Here is a 22,327-nt window from a genome sequence, read left to right on the forward strand (position 1 = left end):
TGGGAGCAAAGTGATATATATTGAATTGACTTTCAAACTGGATCTCTTGACTTTATTTTTTCAGAAATGGCCTTTGTCTTATTTTTCAAATATTCTGTGTCTTTTAGTCTCAAGACTTCAGAGGCCTCAAGACTTTTCCTGAAAAGTTAACCATGTCTTGCTGTCTCTATATTTGAACATTGTTGTGTCTACTGTTTTAAAAATGGGTTATGTTACTCTTTTATCTCTTGCCTCCACTTAATTTTTAAGGAGGGCAGTGTAGGGGGTTGTGGTAGAAAGTGTATCAACTGCCTTGATAAGGATGTCAGCCAAAACAGAGATCTGCCCCGCCCACATTCCAGCACACCCCCTGCAGCGGCTACTCTATCTGTGTATTACATTTTCATTGCTCTGTGCCATGTGCTTCCAGAGCAGCTTTTTAATCTGTAAACCACTCCAAAGGCCAAGGTTGCTCTGATAGCCAGGATTGCAGCGACATGCAAGGGCTTCCAGAACACAGCCTGTATGTCTACACAGTTGGCTGTCCTTGGGTGCTCTGTTTATGCTGGTGGGATGTTGTAGACAGACCTTATCAGTACATGTCTCTCTTGCTAGCCAAGTGTTTGTCCACTGATGAAACAAAGGGGGTTTTTCTTTTTCTTTAGGGTCTAGCAGTATTTCTTCCTGCCGGTATACAGTTTCAAATGATCTTGTGGGTAAATTGATATGATTAATATTCTTCTCACCCCATTTTTTACTTTATAAAGTGAGCTGGGAATTGGGGCTACTGAGCTGGAAATGTATAATATCCCTTTGTTAAATAGCATGATGATATGATCTTCCACTCTCTTTTTCACCTCTCAGTGTATAAAGAACACAGGAGACAGGTACTTTGCGATAGCGATTCTTAAGAACAGCTCTGTTATTTGGTTTTTACATGATCCCAAAAGCTTTTAACTTAGTTTTAAAAGCTATTTAAGTCATGTAGCCTTTCTGGTGACTTGAATTTTTTCTCACATAGGAAGTTTTAGTGAAGTGATACTTTTGGCAAGAGGCACATTAAACTCTGTTAGAGAGTTAAGGCTTGGATTAACTTTCTCTTTTTGATAACCTTTAAGGAGAAATAAATAGAAATAAAGTGAGACTTTTAACAAAGGCATCCCATTGGTAGTGTAAGGGATGTTTCAAAATTACCAAAAAGATCTAAGTGATGACAGGGACTTACTACCATGGACTATCAACCAAAATATAACTTTTTATTTTTATTTAAATTTTTATTGTTGAAAGTATTATATATGTTTCCTTTTTAACCAAAATATAATTTTATTATTCACAGATGAATGTATATTTTGGATAAATGTCAGAATTAAGTAGGGTTTTTTGAAAAGTACGGGTTTGAAAAATATTACATTTTGCTCTCAGCAGGTGTTATTTATTTAAAATGAGTACTTGTTCCTATTCCAGACATTTAAGTTGGCCTAGCTCTTCTAAATTTATGTGTCTTGATTCTTGGCAACTTATTTTGTTCAAATTTTTACCAGCATAGTTTGAAGAAAATACTGGCTTTCTGGGTTGGTTAAAAATCCTTTTCATTTTCCCCATCTTTACCTCTTGCTCTGTCCTTCCCTCTTCATGAATTTGGCTTAGGCTTCAGAATGTTTGCAATTTTTAATTTACTTAGCCCCTCTGATATAAAAGATAGAGCATGAAAAATAAGAGGCATGCTCCTGTTTACTGTAAGAAAACAGCCATGAGAGTTTACTGTAAGAAAACAAGAGGGAGTCAGGAAGTGCAGGGAACCCTTTTAGCAGCCACCAGGTCATTCCCAGCCCCCCCCCCCCCCCCCTTCCCGATTTCCTGGTGTGGAATGTGCAGGTGGTCTCTGAGGAACTGAAACCATGGCTCATCTTTGCCTCCACGATGAAGCAGCCCAGGCTTGGATCTTCTTGTCCTCTCGGGAGTGGTCATCTTCATATTGCTTTTGGCAGGAGCACCCTCCAGTGATTGGTCCAGTCATTAATCACGGCAGCATGGATATAGGCAGCATCCTTTAGAGGCCCACAGGATGTTCTGTCTCTAGCACAGATACAGACACTGAAAGTGCACTCTTAAGAGCAATGGCTTACCCAGATGCAGTCTTGGGATCTTAAGGATCCATGTGTATTAACCACAAAATAAGTGAACTGAAATGAAAGCTCAGACAATCACATCTGACTAAAACTCAGAACGGCCCACTAATAATTGGCAATATCGAGCCAATTCTTACCTGGGATTATTAGTATGAAAAATTATATATGAGTTGATCATTGAGAAGAATTTTACGGGAAGTGCAAAATTGAATGGGCTTATACGCCATCTACAGTCCCATGGCCACAATTAATTGCAAGGGAGAAAAGAAAAAGGATTTAGTGAACTTCTAGCAAGTCTTTGGCAAAACTTCCATACCTGAAATAGAGAAGTCTTTTCAAAAAGTTCGATTTTCTTTACTGCTTTTACTGTTTGAGTATATCTGGGAATAAATCACCCATGTTACTTGGATTATTTATAGGATTTAAATATGACATAGAAAATTTAAAATGTTGATAAGAGATACAGAACTTTTGAATAGACTGGAGTGGTAGAGAAAGGACATCTTCTTATAATTAATTTAATTAACATATAACATACCAATAATAATGGCTAATGGCTTTAAATGGTCTTTGCCTCTGGTTTAGACATGGAAGAAAAGAGTGGAAATTGTTGGATAAAGTGACTTTGACACGTTATAAACAAGTCTTGGGATAAGTAATCATTCACTTAATGTATAAATAAATTAGATGTTGAGCAAACTGTATAAGTAATTTGTAATCAGCTCAACCAATAAGTTTGATGACTTCCTATAATGTTTCTAATATAATATTTTATCTATTTTCTTATTTCTACCTACACAGGTAATTAAAATCTACAGTGAAGATGAAACCAGCAGGGCTTTAGAGGTACCCAGTGATATAACTGCCCGAGATGTTTGCCAGCTGTTGATCCTGAAGTGTCATTATGTTGATGACCACTGCTGGACCCTTTTTGAGCATCTGACTCTCCTAGGTCTAGGTAAGGAAACAGAATCATGGTCACATCATTGCTTTTCTGTTTGGTATAGTTTAGATCATATGGCAAAAATTTTCTTCAGATATAGAAAAATAAAAGAAAATAATGAGCAATTCTTTATTATTTTTATTTTTGGTATTGGCAGTTGAAAGATGGAAATAAGGATAATAATATTACACATTTACCACCCTCGTTTTTTAAATAATGACTTATGGGGATTTTAGAGCTAGAACATTTAGTCTAAATTGATGGAAGGATATATTTCATAATAATTTTTAGTAGCACAATTAACATTTTTAAAGAAGTTAATAAATAAACTTGTTTGGATTATTTTTTGAATTGATTATAGGACAGATATGGGGAGTATCCACAGTGATGGGTTTTTTTATGGGAGCATACACACTAAACTTTTCTTGAGGAAATAAGTAACTCCTTCACATTTTAAAATCATAAAACTAATAAGTAACCTTAAAATTTTTAAAATTGAAAATGAATTGTTGTATTGTGATTCATAGAGGGTTTTTGTTTATTTTTCCAAATCTTTTAATGAGTTATACATTTTTTTTCATTCTTCAGCTAGAGTGAGACAGGATTGGCAATAATTTTGTCTCCCCCCCTTTTTTGTCTCCCCTTTCTTATTTTTGCATATATCAGTGTTAAAAAACATGTTCCCATAATAAGTAGATGAGAAAGGAAGAAGTTATGGCAATGCTGTTCAATGCTTTGAATTCTGCATTAATTTCCTGTGGTCACTTTAACAAATTACTACAGACTAGAAGGCTTAGATTAGAAAAACCAAGTATTTATTCTCTCGCAGTCTGGAGGCCAGGAGTCTGAAGTCAGTATTGCTGATTCTTGGGCTGAAACGAAGGTATTGTTAGGAAGGCACTTCCCCTGCAGGCTTCAGCAGAGAATCTGTTCCTTGCCTCTTCCAGCTTCTGGGGGCAGCTGCCAGTCCCTGGCTTATGTCTGCATCACTTAGGTCGCCAACTCTGTCGTCACCATGTTGCTGTCTCCTCTTCTGTCTTTCAGATCTCCCTTTGCCTCTCTACCATAAGAACAGTAGCATTTAGGGTCTACCCAACTAATCCAGGAAAATGTCCTCATTGCAAGTTCCTTAACACAATCATAGCTGCAAACTCCTTCTTTTAGTTTCATTTTTTTGCTATGCAAGGTAACATTCATAGGTTCCAGGGATTAAGGTGTGGATATATATATATATATATATATATATATATATATATTTGAGGGGGGTGGGAGTTAGACTTATAAACTCCTTTGCATTATATGTCTAAAATTTTACTGATAAATCATCAAAGTGATTTTAAAGTGACAGCTACATTATTTCCTTCCATTTGTTTAAAGAATTGAGAGTTGTATACCTTAGTCTTGACTCATTCACTTTCTTGCAAAGCTAGCTACGAATATATAAAGTGTTGCCTTTGTTTGATGCATAGCGGGTGTTTACCCAGAGCAATAGCCAAAGTAAGGTTCAGTTCAGATGAGAGGCTTACCTTTGTTTTATGAAATGGAGTAAAGATGATGCTGGCAGACAAGGCTTTTTAAAGATGCTGGAAAGTGGTTCCTCTAAAACTCCCTGCATTCCCTGGACCCTTCAGAAAGTGTTTGTGGACTTCCCATTGGAAGACTATTGTTTTAGGACATGCCAGAATCTCAGGAAGAAGACAGAGTGAAGCCCGTGGGAAAGAAGCGGGTAGTCCGACAGTGTCCACAGTGATTCTGAACCCCAGCCCATCCCCCCAGTCACAGCTGATGGTCCATGAGCTACAGTATGTCAGCTGATCTTGATAGCTGAGCATGCCCCTGCCAACAACACCTGAATTCTGAAGGCATATGCTACATTGGCCCACGCGATGTAGTCTCACTTTCCCTGGGCAGAAGAAGCTCCACCTATACTTTCTTCATTGCCACTTGTAACTAACTTAATTCTGTTCATGATAATTCATCTTCTAGAAATAAGGTGTTAACTCTCAATATTTACCTGACATCTTCCAACCCATTTCACTTACTTATGCTTGTCAGAACATAGCTCTTAATTAGAATAATATATAATTGCAGTATTTTAGACTCTTAAATTTTCTTTTGGTGAGACTTTAAAACACCTTTTTTTTTGTATAGTCACTAAAGTGTATCCTTAACAAATAACTTGAAGTAATAAAAATCTATACTGTAAATCAGCAGTTTTCATTGAGAACAATGCAAGTTATATTAGGTAATAACATGCACAAGTGTTTAAATGTAGAAACTTTAAAATGGAACACTGAGAAATAATTCGAGCTATATACTAAATTAGACTTGTAGGCATCAAATTGAAATAAATTTCTCCATTACTATATTTTCTGGAAACTACTGAAATAAAATCAAAGATGTGAGAATATTATCTCATGGCTTCATCAACCATGCATTAGACCAAAGTTCATGAGAAAGAAATTTAATTCTAGAGCTTCCTTGTATTCTTTTTGTTTTTTATGCTGGTTATACTTTACAACAGTAAAAAAATTATAGACACTAATGCTACCCAAATACTAATGTGTAATTGATTTACTAGCTTCCATTTCTTCATCTAACAATATAACAGCATAACCACTACTGGCCTTCCTCAGCATAAAATATAAAACTGAGGTGTTTATTTACACACATTTAATTTGCGTGTGTGTGTCTGTAGATTATAAATACTCTTGTAATATCCATTCAATCTAATAGTCATATCAAGTAACTTTTTCTTCATTTGCATATTAAAATGAATGAAAAGAAATAGAACAGGTTTTTCCCCCTTAAATGTGATATGAAGCACAGATGCTCTTTGTCAATAGAATGAAGTACTGACACCATCACCTTTAATCTAATGTGAGGGCTATTGATATAAAGAACTAAAGGACAAATGATTTGCCAAAATTTTGATGACCAGCTTGTCAGCTCTGTATATTGCTGAGGAGACACCCTTGATATCTTTGTGATTGACATAACGGATTTTCAATAAATAGAATTCCAAAAGAGAGGGGTGGTATCTGTTATTTAAAAAAAATATATTTTCAATACAAAAATAATTCAGCTCATTGTAAGTACCTGAGAGACAACAATGTCAAGAAAGAAGCAATATTAATATTATCCATAATTTTACAACATTGAGATTATGTTGACTAGTTTTAACATTATCTCTAATTATACTGTGTATTCACTTTAGTAGATTACTTCTTTTTGTGTATGGGTGTACTACGAAAACATTCTGAGTATTTTAACTTTTTTTTTCCACTTTATAGATTCTAAGAAAACCTAGGAACTCTCCCTGACTTCGCTTCCCCTATTGCCTTCCTCAGAGAATTTAGCAAATATCTATTGACTATTTTGTACCAAGCACATTCTGTGTGTGGATCCTGGGGATATCATACGAAAAAAAAAAATAGACAAAAAGCACAGTTTTTGAGAGTTTGCATTTGAGCAGAGAGAGAAAGATGACTAAAATGTGTAGTCCCTTGGTGATGATGAGTGCTGGGGAGAAGAGGAAGGCAGGGGAGAGGGACAGAGTGGGAGGGGTGTGGGGAGGAAGAGAAGCACTTTAAACAGAGGCACCAGGGAGGGCCTCTCTGACAGTGAGACATATGAGCAGAGACCTGAAGCAGACAGCAGCTGGCCTTGCAGTTAAATGGAAGGAGATATCTCTAGACAGAGGGAACAGCAAGTGGAAAGGCCTGGATGAGAAAATGTGCTCGTGTGCAGGAAAGCAGCTGAGTGGTGGGTGTGTCTGGAGTAGAGTCAGTGATTTGAGAAGTAATTGGAGGAGTTCATGGAGCTGCCATGGAGCACATCAATTTATTGAGGTCTCATAGGGCATGGAGGGGACTTGCACTGAGGGAGAAGAAAAGAATTGGAACTTTGAGTCAGAGAGCAGTATGATCTGATTTGGTTTTTACAGTATACTACTAAGGAGGCCAGAAGACAAGTTTTGACCTTTTGGAGACTGAGCAACTTAGTTTTGCATTTACATCAAACTCCTTGTGGCTTCCTGGCTTGGTCTTTGCCCATCTCTCATTTCTGCTAGTTGTGCAGGCACCACTGTGCCATCCTTGCACGGTGATGGGCACACTTACGGGGTTTAGTGTTTGCAAGGTCCTGAAGCCTTATGGGCAAGAACATTTCAACTTATGGGATGGAGGAGGGTTGAGGGTTTTCTGCACTTAAGTTCACTTCAACATCAGAGATAAGCTTGGGGAAGTTTCAGAAACATTCTGTATTGTTAGTAAATGTTGCTCTGATCCCTTAAAGCACACTTCAAATTACTAAAGCTAGAAAGACATTCAAAATATAGTATATTTATGGATTCTGAAGTCTGTATTCAGAGTCTTTTCTGTGGCAAAGGAAACTTCAATCTTCTTAGTATTTTTAATATGAATGTGTATGTGTGATAGCTACCAGTAATGGGCATCTTCTACATGCAAGGCACCGAGTGAGAGGTTTTACATTAATCTTGATAGATGCTGCTAATACTCCACCTCATAGCAACCCTGCAACATATGTGTTTTATTTAATATTCATTGTACCCATTTTACTTATAAGAATACAATGACTGAGTGATGAAATACCTTGCCTAGAGTCAAATACGATACAAATCTAAGTTCTGTCAGATTCTAAAGTGTATGTGTTTTCCATGGAAGCACGCTGGTTTCTCCTCACCCCAAAAGGTCAGGCACTTGTTCCTGGGACTCCATGGTTCGTTTGTTTCTGTCGCACTCTCCATCTGTGTCTCTCAGAAGTGCTATAAATATAAGTAGAACATTTGAAATTTTGAACCCTCCAGAACATTTTCAGATAAGTCTTCCTTACAGAGGTAGTATTGAAACTATTGGGATCAAACTTGAAGCACCAATCAGAAAGAATGTATGCACCCCTATGTTCATAGCAGCATGATTTACAATAGCTAAGATCTGGAAACAGCCCAAGTGCCCAGCAGTAGATGAATGGATAAAAAAGCTGTGGTACATTTATACCATGGAATACTATGCAGCAGTAAAAAAGAAGAATCTCTTACCCTTTGAGACAGCCTGGAGGGACCTGGAGAGTATTATGCTAAGTGAAATAAGTTAGTCAGAGAAAGACAAGTATCACATGATCACACTCATATGTGGAATCTTAAGTAACAAAATAAACTGATGAATAGAGTGGATCCAGAGATATGGAAGCATGGAACAGAGTTCACGGAAGGTGGGAGAGGGTAGGTGGGTGGGAGGTAATCAACCAAAAGCCTTTTATGCATATATGCATATCCCATGGTCACAGACAATAGGATGCTGAAGGCCTGGGGAGGGGGTGGCTGGAGGGAGTCAGTGGGGGAAAAAAGGGGACATATGAAATACTTTCAACAATAAAGATTTATATATATATATATAAAAAGAAAAACTATTGGGATCAAAGTGATCCAACTTGGTTCACTTGATATCAGCTATTTATTTTGACTGAGTCAGAGGAGCACCTTGGAAATGACTTGTCCTTGAATTTATACACAACATGAATGGTGATATGCTATTTGGAGCTTTGAACACAGTATCAATAGTTCATAGCCTCTATAATTATGAATAAATACTGCTAAGAATTTTAATAGGCAGACTAAATCATCTAAAGGCAGCGAAACATCCTGATTTTTTTATGAATTGCTGATATGCCTGATTTTGGATCATGCTGTGATGAGTTTATGGTTGTCTACACATTTTTAGAGGCATTGAATTTAAAATATCAGCATATCTACAAATATTTCCCCTTCTCATGTGTAATAAACCAAGTTTTGTAACTGGTTGTTTTCCTTCACAGCCACTGGATGTCACTGTAGTCCCCCAGATGGAGCCCAGCTTTTACAATCATTGTTAAGAGGATGGTGGAGAGGAAAACTCGTTTCCAGTCCTCTGGAACTTAATGGGGTCCATGTTTGTGATGCTCCCGTTCTGATTCCTAATTGAAGCCATGGTATGAAGCAGTGGCAATTAACACAATACCTCAAGCGCATACCTCTAGACTCCTCGGGAAGAGGAATTAATTGTATTTCAGTGTCCTTGCTAGGGACAGCTAAGATTTCCATTATGAATTTCATTGTGGAGTGGCTTTAATAAGCAAAATGAATGACTGGAGGCTTTTAATGATACCATTTTTATGTGTGCAGCTAGACCCACGTGGTTTCTTTAAGACAGAAGTGTTGCACAGTGGCAGCGAGGGAACTCTGCACAGCCACCTGCTTTGAAGCTGCTCCTTCACTTCTTTCTTTCTTACAAAAGCAGCTCAAGTGTTTTGTTCTGTTGTGTGGAGCTGCTATGCAGTTGTTCTTTCTGTGCTGTTTGGAATCTACCTGCCATCAGGCTGTGACTACCCTTATCACCAGCAGAAGTACCTGTGAGGCCTTCAGGACACGTGGCACTGTGCTTCCCTCCCTACTGAGACTTCTGGAGCCCTTACCTGAGCTCTGGGAGACATGGTGTCCTGATAGCACACTAAGGTTAGAGATGGAAAATGTGAAACTAGCAAAGAGTGCTCATCACTAAATCTGCCTCCTGGTCCAGCTGGTTTTTCTTCTCACTCTCATAGCCTGAGGTCAGATCTCATTGTCTGTCTCCTGTTATCCTGTTTTACAGACCTTCCTCTTGCATCTGCTTATTCCAGTTATCCATCTGCATGCAGGCCTGGTTCTCCTTGCATTAGGTCCAAGGTCCTTTGCAGGGCCCTGACTGCTCCTCCTGTCCCCAGCCTTGTGTCTCACCCTTCCCTTCTCCCATTTATTTATTAGAGAACTGCCTGCTCCTTGATTTGCTTGCTCATGCTGTTGAAATTCTCAGGAAGTCTTTGTCGCCCATCTTTACCTGGCTAATTGCTGTTCGTCTTCCAAGGCTTACTTGGAATTTTATATAAAAACCAGTGGCCCGATGCATGAATGAAGATTCGTGCAAGAATGGGCCTTCATTCCCGTGGCTGCCAGCACCGCCTTTGCTCTGGCCGGAGCCACCTTTCCTCTCTGTCCTGGAGCCACCTTTCTGCCTTCCCATGCTGCCCAGAGGCCCGGAGCAGCTGGGGTGGTGCGGAATGCCTGTGTCGTCACCATGGCAATGATGCAAGCACCTCACCCCGTCCCGGCCGCTATGCAAATTAACCTTCCATCTTTGTTGGGTTAATTTGCATACTCACTCCTGACTGGCTGGTGGGTGTCATGAAGGTACGGTCACTTAGCATGTTACTATTTTATTAGGTAGAGATATCAATAAAGTTTAACCCTTAGCCTTTTCCTAAAAATGCATAAGAAGACAAGGTAAGGAAAAAACCCTCAGCTGTCCAAGTTTACTGACAGCTAACCTAGGGAGAGGAGAGAGAGGAAAGCAGTGGGAGCCATTCCGCGCTCAGATTTCTGAAGTGGAGTGGCCCTTTCCGTGTGACAGTGGGTAGGAAGACACATCTGCTTCTTCCATGTGCCCAGCCCCTGGCAACCAGGATACTTGTTGGCACTGACCCTTCTCATACATCCCTTAGGGAATTGCAAATCCCCCATATAACAGATTGGTGTGGAAAACACTAGGAGCAGTAATGATGAATGGCATCCTGGGAGTGATGCTTCCACAGGTACACGCTATTGATGGGCATGGGAGATAAGAAATTTGGACAAGAAATACATATCATTAGGCTGCTCAAGCAGGATCATCTAATTATTTATTTTTAATGATTCTTCATTGTTGAAAGTATTACATATGCCCCCCCTTCCTCCCATTGACCCCCTCCAGCCTGCCTCTGCCTGCCCCGCCCCAGGCCTTAGCCACCCTATTGTCTGTGTCCATGGGTTATGCATATATGCATATAAGGTCTTTGGTTGATTACCACCCACACACCCTCCCCACATTCCCTCAGAGATTCCATAATTTCAAAAATAAAATCTAGTGCTATAATAATAGGGGAATGTTATAAACTTTGTATACCCATAGGATGTAAATCATGCAGCTTCTGCTTATCTTTTTGGAGTTCTTCTTTTGATGACTGATATGGGCTAATGTAAAATTATAGTGATGATGATTGAACAAAAATACATATTTTTACCAAATGTAGGAATTGTATATGTATTTACTAGTATATACATATATGTTTACATGTATTCAGTGTTTTCCAGTTATATATATGTGTGTATATATTTACCAGAGAAAAAGCAAGATAGAAATATACTGAAATGTTAACTGCTTTTTCCTGATTGACAGGTTTACAGATGGATTATGATTATCAGCTGTCTGTGTTTTTCAAATTTTCTGTAATGGAAATGTATAGTTGTAGTAATCAGGGAAAAGGCGATAACCACAACTTTAAAAACTATTGAAGAGATTTTTAAAGACTTAGACATCTTCCAGAAGTACCACGTTGGGGCAAGTACCCATCTTCTATGCTGCTATAACACTTTTGCAACGATCTTCATAGTGCTCATATTATTGCAACGAGACAGTAATTCCATGAAAGCTGGAACTCTGTGTATAATACATGTTTGTAACCCAGGATTTAGGGCAAATAAATGGCTTTTGAACTAAGCTGTACTGAACTGGAAGGTATTTCTATCAAACAGTTGAAAGGATGGATTATAACGTATACAGAAGGTGGAGACTTAGAAAAGAAACCAACATGCCATGTCCACATGGAAATTTACTCTGAGTTTCTAAAGCATGCATTAGGTGACTTAGAATTCATAGGAGCCATTTCTTAACTCTTCAGGTATTAGCAGTCAGCTTGAGATAGTATACTAGTATATGGGAACACTGTGGGAAAAGAAGGCTTTCTATGAATACAAGTTGTGATCATAGAGTCTGGGTTAATATGAGGACTATTTCGATTTGTTGAGGAATTATCCACAGGCCTTTATACCCATCAAGCTGAAGTATCAAGCTTTTCCTCTCCTTGGACTTGGGGAGCTGAATTTGGCGTGGCAATTTTCCAGGGGATCTTGTTGGTATTAAGCAGTTTTCTTAGGTTAAGGAACCTTTTAGAAACTGAGCCCTGTTTTATTCTTTGCTTCTGCAGTTTTTGTTTTGCTTGGTCAGAGGCTGTTCATTTTTATCTGAAAATAAGATTGACAAAATGTGTGTAGTTTCTACCTAGCACAGAGAGAAGTACAAGGACCATTTGTCTCCTGGAGTTTTCTGTAACAAAGGTATACAGAGAATTGTTTTCTGGGTGAATTAGAGGTAAAAGCCACTCTTGTTTCTTCTCTTATCAAGTGATGAGAAGAGTAGGGACTCAGGTTTCTATTTGAGCCCCACGCTGTACTTTCAGTGGATTCAGCGAAGAAATCCAGGCAGGAGGTCACAGGTGAACACTTTCCATTGAGGTTTTTTAAAGGACTTTCAAGTTAAATTAACTGTTTCAGAAGGAACTTTTTTCTTTTCTTCTTTTTTATAAAGAAAATGTTTCTGAAAATTAAATAGAAAACAATTATATGTGTAAGGTTCGAGGCGCAGGAAACGGGAGTCGGAGACCAAGGCATGTTAAAGAGGAAGTTTATTCCGAACTAACGAGCGAGATTCATTACGGAGGAGGGTAGAAAAACCAGGATTAGAGGAGGGGGAGGAGCAGAAGGACCCAGCTGGACTGCCTCGCAGACTGGGGAGACAGCAACACGTGCAGCGGTGAACACGCCTTTTGAGGGGAGGAACAGGAAGGGTTTGGGCCCAGGGCGGAATGGGAAGGGGTGGGGCCCAGGGCACTTGACACGTGCTGATTGGTGGTTGAATGTCTCGGGGATGTCCCAGCGCAGACGCAGGTTACGTCATACTCCGCCCACCAGTTGGGGAAAGGGAGGATCTATCAATATGTAGTTATCATTATTTGTTTGTTTCATTCTGTTACCATAATATACACTGATCTATTAGAGACAAATCTAGATTGATATGCTGGGTCTTATTTGCAAGTTTTTTTTTTACTCTTTTGGAGACTTTCTTTCCTCCTTTTTGGTTGTTGCTGTGTTGAAGTGATTTAAGAGGGCCTCTCTCCTGTTTTCTTTTACCAACATAGGAGTGGTATTTGATCCTTGTAATTCACTTTCCAATGCCTGAGAAATATTTTTTAATTAAAAACGTTAGAAAATATAGGTATATCTTTGAAGTTTTAATAACTTATTTTAAAGTAGTATTTTAGATGGATTTATGAAGCTTTAAAAATAAGATCTTTAAAATAATCATGATGAATTTATGTGAAAGTTGCCTGGAGTCGTTTTTCAAATAGTAACTCAAAAAAGTATCTGAGTTCATTCTGGGTGATAGTTTCTAATATCATTGTTTTGAAATGTTGCAACAAAGAGCCTCCTAGTTAAAGAATTATTTGTTTTATTTAAATGTTTTAAAAATATATTTTAAATTACTTACTAGGATTTCTTAGTTTGTTAAAATCTGCTTGGTTTTTGAATGGGGCTAAAGAATAGTAAAGAGAAAGTGTATTGTAAGCCATCTAGACTGGTATTTTGTTTTGTTTTTTTTCCTTCTTTTTCTTAGATCTTGGTGATGATGTCTTATGCTTAGGCTCAGGAAAAACAAAGCTGGTCTTCTGTAAATCTTTACCTCCCCTTTAAGCATATTTCTTTTCCTCTCAAAGTAATCCATTTAGGCATCCTGTATCTTCATGTTGAACTTTCCCCCTATTAAGGTCTGTATTTAGTTAGATATTTGTCTTTAAAAAAAACACCTACTAATTTTCTGTAAGATGTGATTACCTGATCATCAATTATGCTTCTTGGGGTTATTTGAATTATTGTAGCATTAATTCTTTAACATAATGAGACTTGGTTGGGGGGATGGAATTATGCCAGTATATCCACATTGGGATGGAGATACATAAACTTAAAAAGATTGTTTCAATATAACATAATTTTTAAAAAGCCAGATTCTGTAATAAGGAAGTTTTAACTCCATTACCAGATGCATATATGAGGTAAGACCCTGTAACTATATTTGATCCTCTGGACTTTATTTGCTTTTTTATACGTTATTTGAATTTTCTTTTTTTTTAAAAATAAATCTTTATTGTTCAGCTTATTACAGTTGTTCCTCTTTTTTCCCCCCATAGCTCCCCTCCAGCTGGTTCCCACCCCACCCCCTGCCCTTACCACCCTCACTGTCTTCATCCATAGGTGTATGATTTTTGTCCAGTCTCTTCTCGCACCCCCCACACTCCCTTCCCCCCTGAGAATTGTCATTCCACTCCCTTTCTATGTCCCTGATTCTATTATATTCACCAGTTTATTCTGTTCATCAGATTTTTTATTCACTTGATTTTTAGATTCACTTGTTGATAGATAGGTATTTGTTGTCACTTTGTTGTTCATCATTTTTATCTTTACCTTTTTCTTCTTCTTCCTCTTCTTAAAGAATACTCTTCAGCATTTCATATAATACTGGTTTGGTGGTGATGAACTTTTTTTAGCTTTTTCTTGTCTGTGAAGCTCTTTATCTGACCTTCAATTCTAAATGATAGCTTTGCTGGGTAGAGTAATCTTGGATGTAGGTTCTTGCTATTCATCACTTTGAATATTTCTTGCCACTCCTGTCTGGCCTACATAGTTTCTGTTGAGAAATCAGCTGACAGTCATATGGGTACTCCCTTGTAGGTAACTAACTGTTTTTTTCTTGCTGCTTTTAAGATTCTCTCTTTGTCTTTTGCCCTTGGCATTTTAATTATAATGTGTCTTGGTGTGGTCCTCTTTGGATTCCTTTTGTTTGGGGTTCTCTGCGCTTCCTGGACTTGTAAGTCTATTTCTTTCACCAGGTAGGGGAAGTTTTCTGTCATTATTTCTTCTAATAGGTTTTCAATATCTTGCTCTCTCTCTTCTTCTGGCATCCCTATAATATGGATGTTGGTACGCGTGAAGTTGTCCCAGAGGCTCCTTGCACTATCTTCATATTTTTGGATTCTTTTTTCTTTTTGCTTTTCTGGTTATGTGTTTTTTGCTTCTTCGTATTTTAAATCTTTGACTTGATTCTTGGGATCCTTTAGTCTGCTGTTGGATCTCTGTATATTATTCTTTATTTCAGTCAGTGTATGCTTAATTTCTAATTGGTCCTTTTTCATATCCTTGAGGGTCTCACTATATTTCTTGGAGATTTCTAGAAGATTCTTGAGTAACCTTATAACCGTGGTTTTGAACTCTATATCCAGTAGTTTGCTTTCCTCAATTTCTTTTATTTGTGACCTGTTTCTTTGTCTCCACATTTTGGTTGCTTCCCCGTGTTAATAGAGTAGCTTTGTGTGCTAGGTGTCCTATAGGGCCCAGTGGCTCAGCCTCCCTAATTACCTGAGGTGGACACTGTTGGTGCACCCCTTTGTGGGCTGTGTGCAGTCTTGTTGTAGTTAAGCCTTGATTGCTGTTGGTATCACTGGGAGGAATTGACCTCCAGGCCAATTGGCTGTGAGGATCAGTTGTGTCTACAATGGGAGAACTTCTGCGCTGGAGACACCCTTATGGGGCAGGACTTACTTCAGTGAGGCTTTGGTGCTCACTGAGTCTGCCCCCTGAGTGTGTCACTTACGGACGTGAAGAGTTGTAATCTGGATGGTCTCACTCTGACCACTGGGTACACTGGCTTTTGGATCTCCAAGGAGATGCAGTCAGCCACTGCCTGAGGCCACCCAGCAGGAGCTACAGAGAGATCTGCAGATTCCTCCTCTTTGTTTGGGTTTTGTAGGTGCCCAGATGAGGCCCAGCTGTGAACCAATGCAAGCTGCTGTGGAGCCTTGGGTCTTCTTTTGGAAGCTCTGGAGCTCTCTGACCCAGCTGCAGTTTGTTAGATTGCAAAAGGCCAAGCTATTCGTACGCAAAAGCCTCTGCGCACAGCGTGGGTGGGGTTATAAATTGGGTTGGGTGGGGTCTCAGGGAATCACCAGGGCAGAGCAAACAGCTGCCCATCAGCCCTGCCCCGAAGAGGCCCTGGAGTCTCTGTGTCCTGCAGCACCTTGCAGGAACAATGATCACTGCAAGCACCTCTGAGAAGCCGCCCTAGTGTTCCAGCCCGATGCCAGACAGTCCAGTTTCTCTCTGTATGAGGTATGACCGGAACTGGAGTTCAGAACAGTCGGGAGCTTGTATCTCCCTCCCAATTGAAAAAGACAACAGTGTACCAAGTTGCCAGCCCCTTTTGCGCACACCTCCGTACCTCTACACTTCCACACCTCCACACCTCCTACCAGACTCAATGTGTTTTTCTCTTCCCTTCTAGTTACAGAATTTCTACTCAGCCAGCCTTCTCATGGCTCTGGCTACAGCAAGTTCAGGTGTTTACCTATGCCGCCATCTTGGTTGTCTCCTATGTTATCTCAATTTTCAATGAAATAGTATCAAGAGCCCGGCCAGTGTTGCTCAGTGGTTGAGTGTAAACTTATAAACTGTTCAATTCCCGGTCAGGGCACATGCCCTGGTTGTGGGCTCAATTCCCAGTGTGGGGCATGCGGAAGGCAGCTGATCAATGATTCTCTCTCATAATTGATGTTTCTATCTCTCTCTCTATCACCCTTCCTCTCTGAAATAAATAAAAACATATTTTTAAAAAATAGTGTCAAGAAATTTCTTTAAGGGAATGGAAAGTATGTCTTTTGCTTTCTTACATACTGTAGTATTTGCTAGCTTTATTTGAAGAAATTTTTCTTCTGAAGATTACCAGCAGGTTTTCCTGATGCTATTACTTGCATTATTTAAACATTTGGTATTATAGTTCTGTGAAATTTTCTATAGATATCATACCCCTTATTTTTCCTGTCTAGATTGATATGCTGGGTTTTATTTGCATGTAGTTAGCAAAGTCCTGGCTAGACTGCCACTTCTTTGGTGATCACCTGTATTTTCCTCATTCTTCTTTTGTTACTTGTTTGTCATAGCTCCTAAAAAGCACTTGGATTTCCTACCCTTGTTGTTTTATTTTCTTTTTTTTTTTTTTTTGATGCTGCCAAGATTAAAATGATTTATGTTACTTTTATGTACGGCTAAGATTTATGTAATTGGAAATATTGCCCATTATTTTCTTTCCTCTTCCATTCAAAGTGTGGTTGTTTATTTTCACTTAATTAGTAAATATTTATTGAACACATTTCAAAATAAAATAATTGGAGGTAATTGAAACATAAGAACCACAGGAACATGAGAGAGATTTTAGGTGATAAACAGAAGGAATGAGCAGGATATAAACAGACTCAGCAGAGGTGACTGGGGTGTCCCTTAGGTGGGAGCTCGAGTGATGGCAGAGGTAACTCTGTGCAAAGAGTGTTGACTTGGGGCCAGACATGTGATGCCATTCAAATCCTGAGATTTGCTATTCTGAACTTCAGTTTTATTTTCTATAAAGTTGAGATACAACTTGCTCATTAGATTATTGTATTAGTGTCCTAAGGCCTCTGTAACAAATTACCAAAAACCTAGTGACTTAAAGCAACAGAAATGTAATCTTTAAGAATTCTGGAGGTGAAGCCCAAAATTAATTTCACTGGCCTGAAACCAAGGTGTTGGCAGCGCCATCCTCTTTCTGGGGGCATTGGGGGAAATTCATTCCTGTCTCTTTCAGCTGTTGGTGACTGTCATCATTCCTTGGCTTGTGGCCACATCACCTGAGTCTCTACCTCTGTGGTCACATTGCCCTTTCCTCTTCTGTCTGTGTCAAATCTCTTTCTGTCTCTCTCTTATAAGGATATTTGTGTTAGGATTTAGGGCCATCCTGGATAATCTAGGATATTTTCCTCATCTCACTATCTTTAAGATAATGACATTTCTAAAGGCTTTGCTATGCAAGGTAACATTTACAGGTTCCAGATATTCAGAACTATTTTGGGTCAGTATTCAGCCTTCTGCAGATATTATAAGAATTAAATACAATAATGACAAGACCTCAGAATGAGATTTGTAGATATATAACTTCCATTATTTCTATAACTGAATACATTTTTTACCTTCTGTCTCCTGTCTTCTTAACAGCAGACAGTTTAATCTTTATTTGTTTGCTTTATGGATTGTTCTCAGTCTTGTTGGGGTAAATAATAAATTCAGGTTCTATAAAGGAGTTACATACAAGTTTAAAATATTCTCAATTGAAGAATTAGACTTAACTTTTACTCCTCCAACACTCTGGTTGGGCATTTAAGTCCCAGAAGGGGTATTTGTTTAACTCTTGCCCAACTCTTCATGTTCTGAAAACTCTTGTTCCTCTCAAGCTTATGGACTATGCCATAAAGCCCCTTAAGTTCATGGTTTTCTCTTGTCCCTTCCATGCTCCTTCTGCAGCACTTGGTACCACTGCAATGCTCTTTCCCCATATTTGGATTCTGTGGACTCATCTGCCTCTGCTGTTGCTTCTTTACTGTGCTAGATGCAGGGCTTCTACTTGAGGCTAGAGATCTCATGGGCTACAGTGTGGGTTGGACCACACAAAAACTTACCTGGCGTATATCACCATCAACTCCTCACCCTGGGGTTCTAGTTCTGGAAGGGGATAGGATACAGGGTCATTTGGGACTTACACCATCTGCCTACTATCTAGTTCTCTCTCAGTCTCCACTCCACCCTTTCCTCCACTAACCCCTTAACTCCAGCTCCTTCCCCAGAGGACAGAGGGTGGATTCTTTTAAGAGGCAATGGAGGATTGGCTAAGCATGATTCTCCCCAAGCAGTTATCTCTCAAAGATTGATAAAGTCTCCTTTGAAGCTCAGAAGAAAAGAAAATGCATCTTTTCATCATTTCCCTCTCTCAATAGTGTATCCTGTGAGGGGAACACCTGTGCTTTACTTAGTGTTAGATAGAAGCAATGGGTATAAAAAAAAAAACAAGCAACTATCTTGCTTAAAACCTTGACATTTTCTCCCACTGTAATTGGAAAGAATATAGATATAGTGCTTAGCACATATTATGTTTAACAATGTGGACCTATATGTCATAAGCTTGAAAATATCAGCTGGGTTTGTGTGAGTAGACATATGTAAGGATAGAAAGATTCTTAGAGATTCAACTTCCTACTCAATAGCTCAATGACTCTTGGATCCCCCTTTTCCCTGCCCCAGCCTATTTCTCTTACAGTCTTTCAAACTCATTAATGGCAACACAATTCTTCTGAAAACTTAGACAGAGACCTTGGTGTCTTCCTTAACTATCCTCTCTCTTTCATTCCATGTCAAACTTGTCAGCAAATCCTGTTAGCTATACATTCACAATACATCCGAATTATACCTACCTCTTACATGTGGACTGCTATTCTAATCCAAGCCACATCATCCCTTGCCTTGTTAATGACAATATTCTACTTCCACCCTTAAGCCTCTTAAGATCAGTTCTCCACTTAGCAACCAATGTAATCCAATGAAAACACATCAGCTCATGATATTCTCTGTTTGAAATGACCTCTTATCTAACTTAGAGGAAAAACCAGATCCTTACTATGAACCTCAGGGTTTTTCCCAATCCCCTCCGTGCATTACTTCTCTAATCTCTTCTTGTACTCTTCCTTTTGCTCCCTCAGCTTCAACCACTTTAATCTCATGCTGTATTTCAAACATATCAGCCTTGCTCTTGCCTCAAGAACTTTGCTCTTGTTCTTCCTCTGGATATCTGCTTGCTCATGCCCTCTTCTCCTCTGGTTTTTCATTCAAATATTACCTTCTCTAAGAGGTCTTGCTTGGCAAACTATTGAAAATGACTTATTTCCCTTGTGCCCTCCTGTCTCCCTTTTCCCTGCTCTGTTTTTCTATGTAACATTTATAAGCACTTTTTAAGATTTAAATTTTATGTATTGCCCATGCCTTTCTACTAGAATGAAAGCTCCACAAAGCAGTGATTTTTTTACTGTCTTGTCACTACAAAATTCCAAGCTCCAAGATGTTGACACATCATAGGCCTTCAATAAGTATTCATTTAATGGATGGATAAATGAGTGAGTTATAACTGCCAGAACACTTGGATTTGTCTCATAACAAGTAGAAAATAGACCTGCTTTTTGAGCAGGGGTCGCATTGATACAAATTCTTACAGTGTTTGCTGTGATATTAGTTAAGAGTTCAGGTTGGATTGGGAGAACAAGAAAGTAGAGGTTTGGAGATTAATTAAGAAAAGGTGACAGTCTAAATTGGAATGCTGTAATGGTAATGTGTGGGGGTTTGTTGGTTGTGTGACAGACACTGAGGAAGAATCCCTGATATCTGGAGATAACAAGAGTAGAGGCTATTAGAGTAGAAATGGAAAAAGATGTAATGGAGATAGGAGAATTTAGGAAAAAGCAGTTTGAGAGGGGGAAAAAAGAAGAGGACTTTGTTTCTTTTTTTAAATTTTTGTAAAATGTACATAACATAAAATTTACAATTTTATCCATTTTAAGGGTATAGTTCACTGGAGTTATGCATATTCATATTGTTATATGACCACCAATATTCATCTCTAGAATATATTTATCTCCCCATACTCAACCTATTAAACTATAACTCTTCATTTATTCTTCCCCCCAGTCCCTAGAAACCACTATTTAATTTTTTGTCTCTATGAATTTGTTTATTCTAGATACCTCATGTAAATGGAGTCAAACAGTATCTGTTCTTTTGTGTTTGTCTTATTTCATATAGCATAATATCTTTAAGATTCATCCATATTGTAGTATGTGTTAGAATTTAATTCCTTTTAAGGCTAAATTTTTCATTGTATGTCTGTATTTTGTTTGTCCATTCATTTGTTGATGGATATTAGGATGTTCCCATCTTTTGGCTATTGTGAATAATGCTACCATGAACATTGGTGTACAGACATATGTTCCAGTCCATGCTTTCACTTCTTTTGGTTATGTACTTAGAAGGGGAATCGCTGGAATCCTATATAATAAAAGGCTAATATGCAAATTGTCCCCATGAGTGGGAGTTCAACCGACCGGAGTTAGACGTGTGCTGACCACCAGGGGGCAGTGCAGAACATGGTAGGCATCTGTGATGTGGTGCTGGCAGTGGGCGGCAGTGGAGGCACTGCCGGCCAAATGGGCCCCGGCGAGAATGGAACCGCAGCGGGATGGTGGAGCAGGTGAGCGGGCAGTGCCAGGCCAATTGGGTGTGAGCAGGGGCCCCGATCGCCCCACTGGTCACCCCACAGATCGGCCCTGATCGCCGGCCAGGCCTAGGGATCCTACCGTGCGTGAATTTTATGCACCGGTTGTTTAATATTTTTAGGAACTGCCTTACTGACTTTGATTTTAGACAAACTGTGTTTGAGGAGGTAGAAAGTCTAGCAGTTAGGAATGAAGTGTGACTGAAAGCAGCTGTTGCTGGATATTTCACTTCAAGGAACTTGATAGACGTGATGGCTAAAAAGGGGAGCATGAATTAGCTTAGAGAAAGGGAAAGAAAAGAATCAAGCCAAGGACTGCATCTTAGGATGGAGAAGGAGCTACAGGAGCTAGTCAATGAGACAGAAAAAGAGCAGTCAGAATTAGGAACGGAACTGAGTGTTGATACACATGTAGCTCAAACTCATCCATATTCATTGAGCACTCTTGCAGGATCTTCCTTTCAGAAGAATAAGCTTCTATTTAAGTATGACATTACTTTCAAGGATTTGGGTGTTAGAGGTCACAGATCACTATTGAGTGTTGAATTTCCAAGACACGGATACTTTCAAAAAGGTCCCAGGAAAAGTAGATTCCTTATTTGGCTGTTCTCTATTTCCTGTTTTGCATCAGTAATTTCACAGTTTCTTTACCATTTTATTGCAGTATGACATGCCTTAAGAAATCTGAACAAATGTACCTGAGTATTCACACCCAGATTGACAGAATATTTCCCATGCTCAGTGTTTCCCACCAGGCCCCCACTTACCCACTATCCGCATTACCTTGATTTCTGACACCATAGATTTATTTTACCTGTCGAACTTTATGTAAGTGGAATCATGTAGTATATACTCTTTGTGTCTGACTTCTTTTATTTAATATTATGTTTGTAAAATTTATCCATATAGCTGCTTATTGCTGTAGTATATATTCCACTGGATGCTTGACATAACTTATTTATTAATTCTCATGTTGATAAGCATTTGGGTAGTTTCCATTTTGTGGCTATTATGAATAGTGCTACTAAGAATGTCACAGTTTCTTATTAAATAGGTATTTTGCACCTTATATTCACTGCTTTAAAGTTGTCATTGCTTATTTCATTTAAGTGACTTTTCTCCTAAGTGCCTTCCCATTCTACCTAATTATCTTCATTGTTAATGCAATATGTATTTCCCTGAACATTAGTTTGAAAGTA

The 22,327-nt window shown here is 38.8% G+C and overlaps 1 protein-coding gene across 3 annotated transcripts in view; it reads left to right on the plus strand.

The window, feature by feature from the left end:
• The window catches only part of GRB14 (growth factor receptor bound protein 14), a 112,228-nt gene that overhangs the window by 63,203 nt on the left and 26,698 nt on the right, over window positions 1-22,327 (plus strand). For all 3 annotated transcript variants that reach the window (XM_080669879.1, XM_080669880.1, XM_080669881.1), the window contains one exon: window positions 2,910-3,066. In XM_080669879.1, coding sequence (XP_080526005.1) covers window positions 2,910-3,066 — 157 coding nt within the window. The remainder of the gene's footprint in view (window positions 1-2,909; window positions 3,067-22,327) is intronic.

Source organism: Plecotus auritus, assembly GCF_963455305.1.
Source record: "Plecotus auritus genome assembly, chromosome: 5".
NCBI classification, from domain to species: domain Eukaryota; kingdom Metazoa; phylum Chordata; class Mammalia; order Chiroptera; family Vespertilionidae; genus Plecotus; species Plecotus auritus.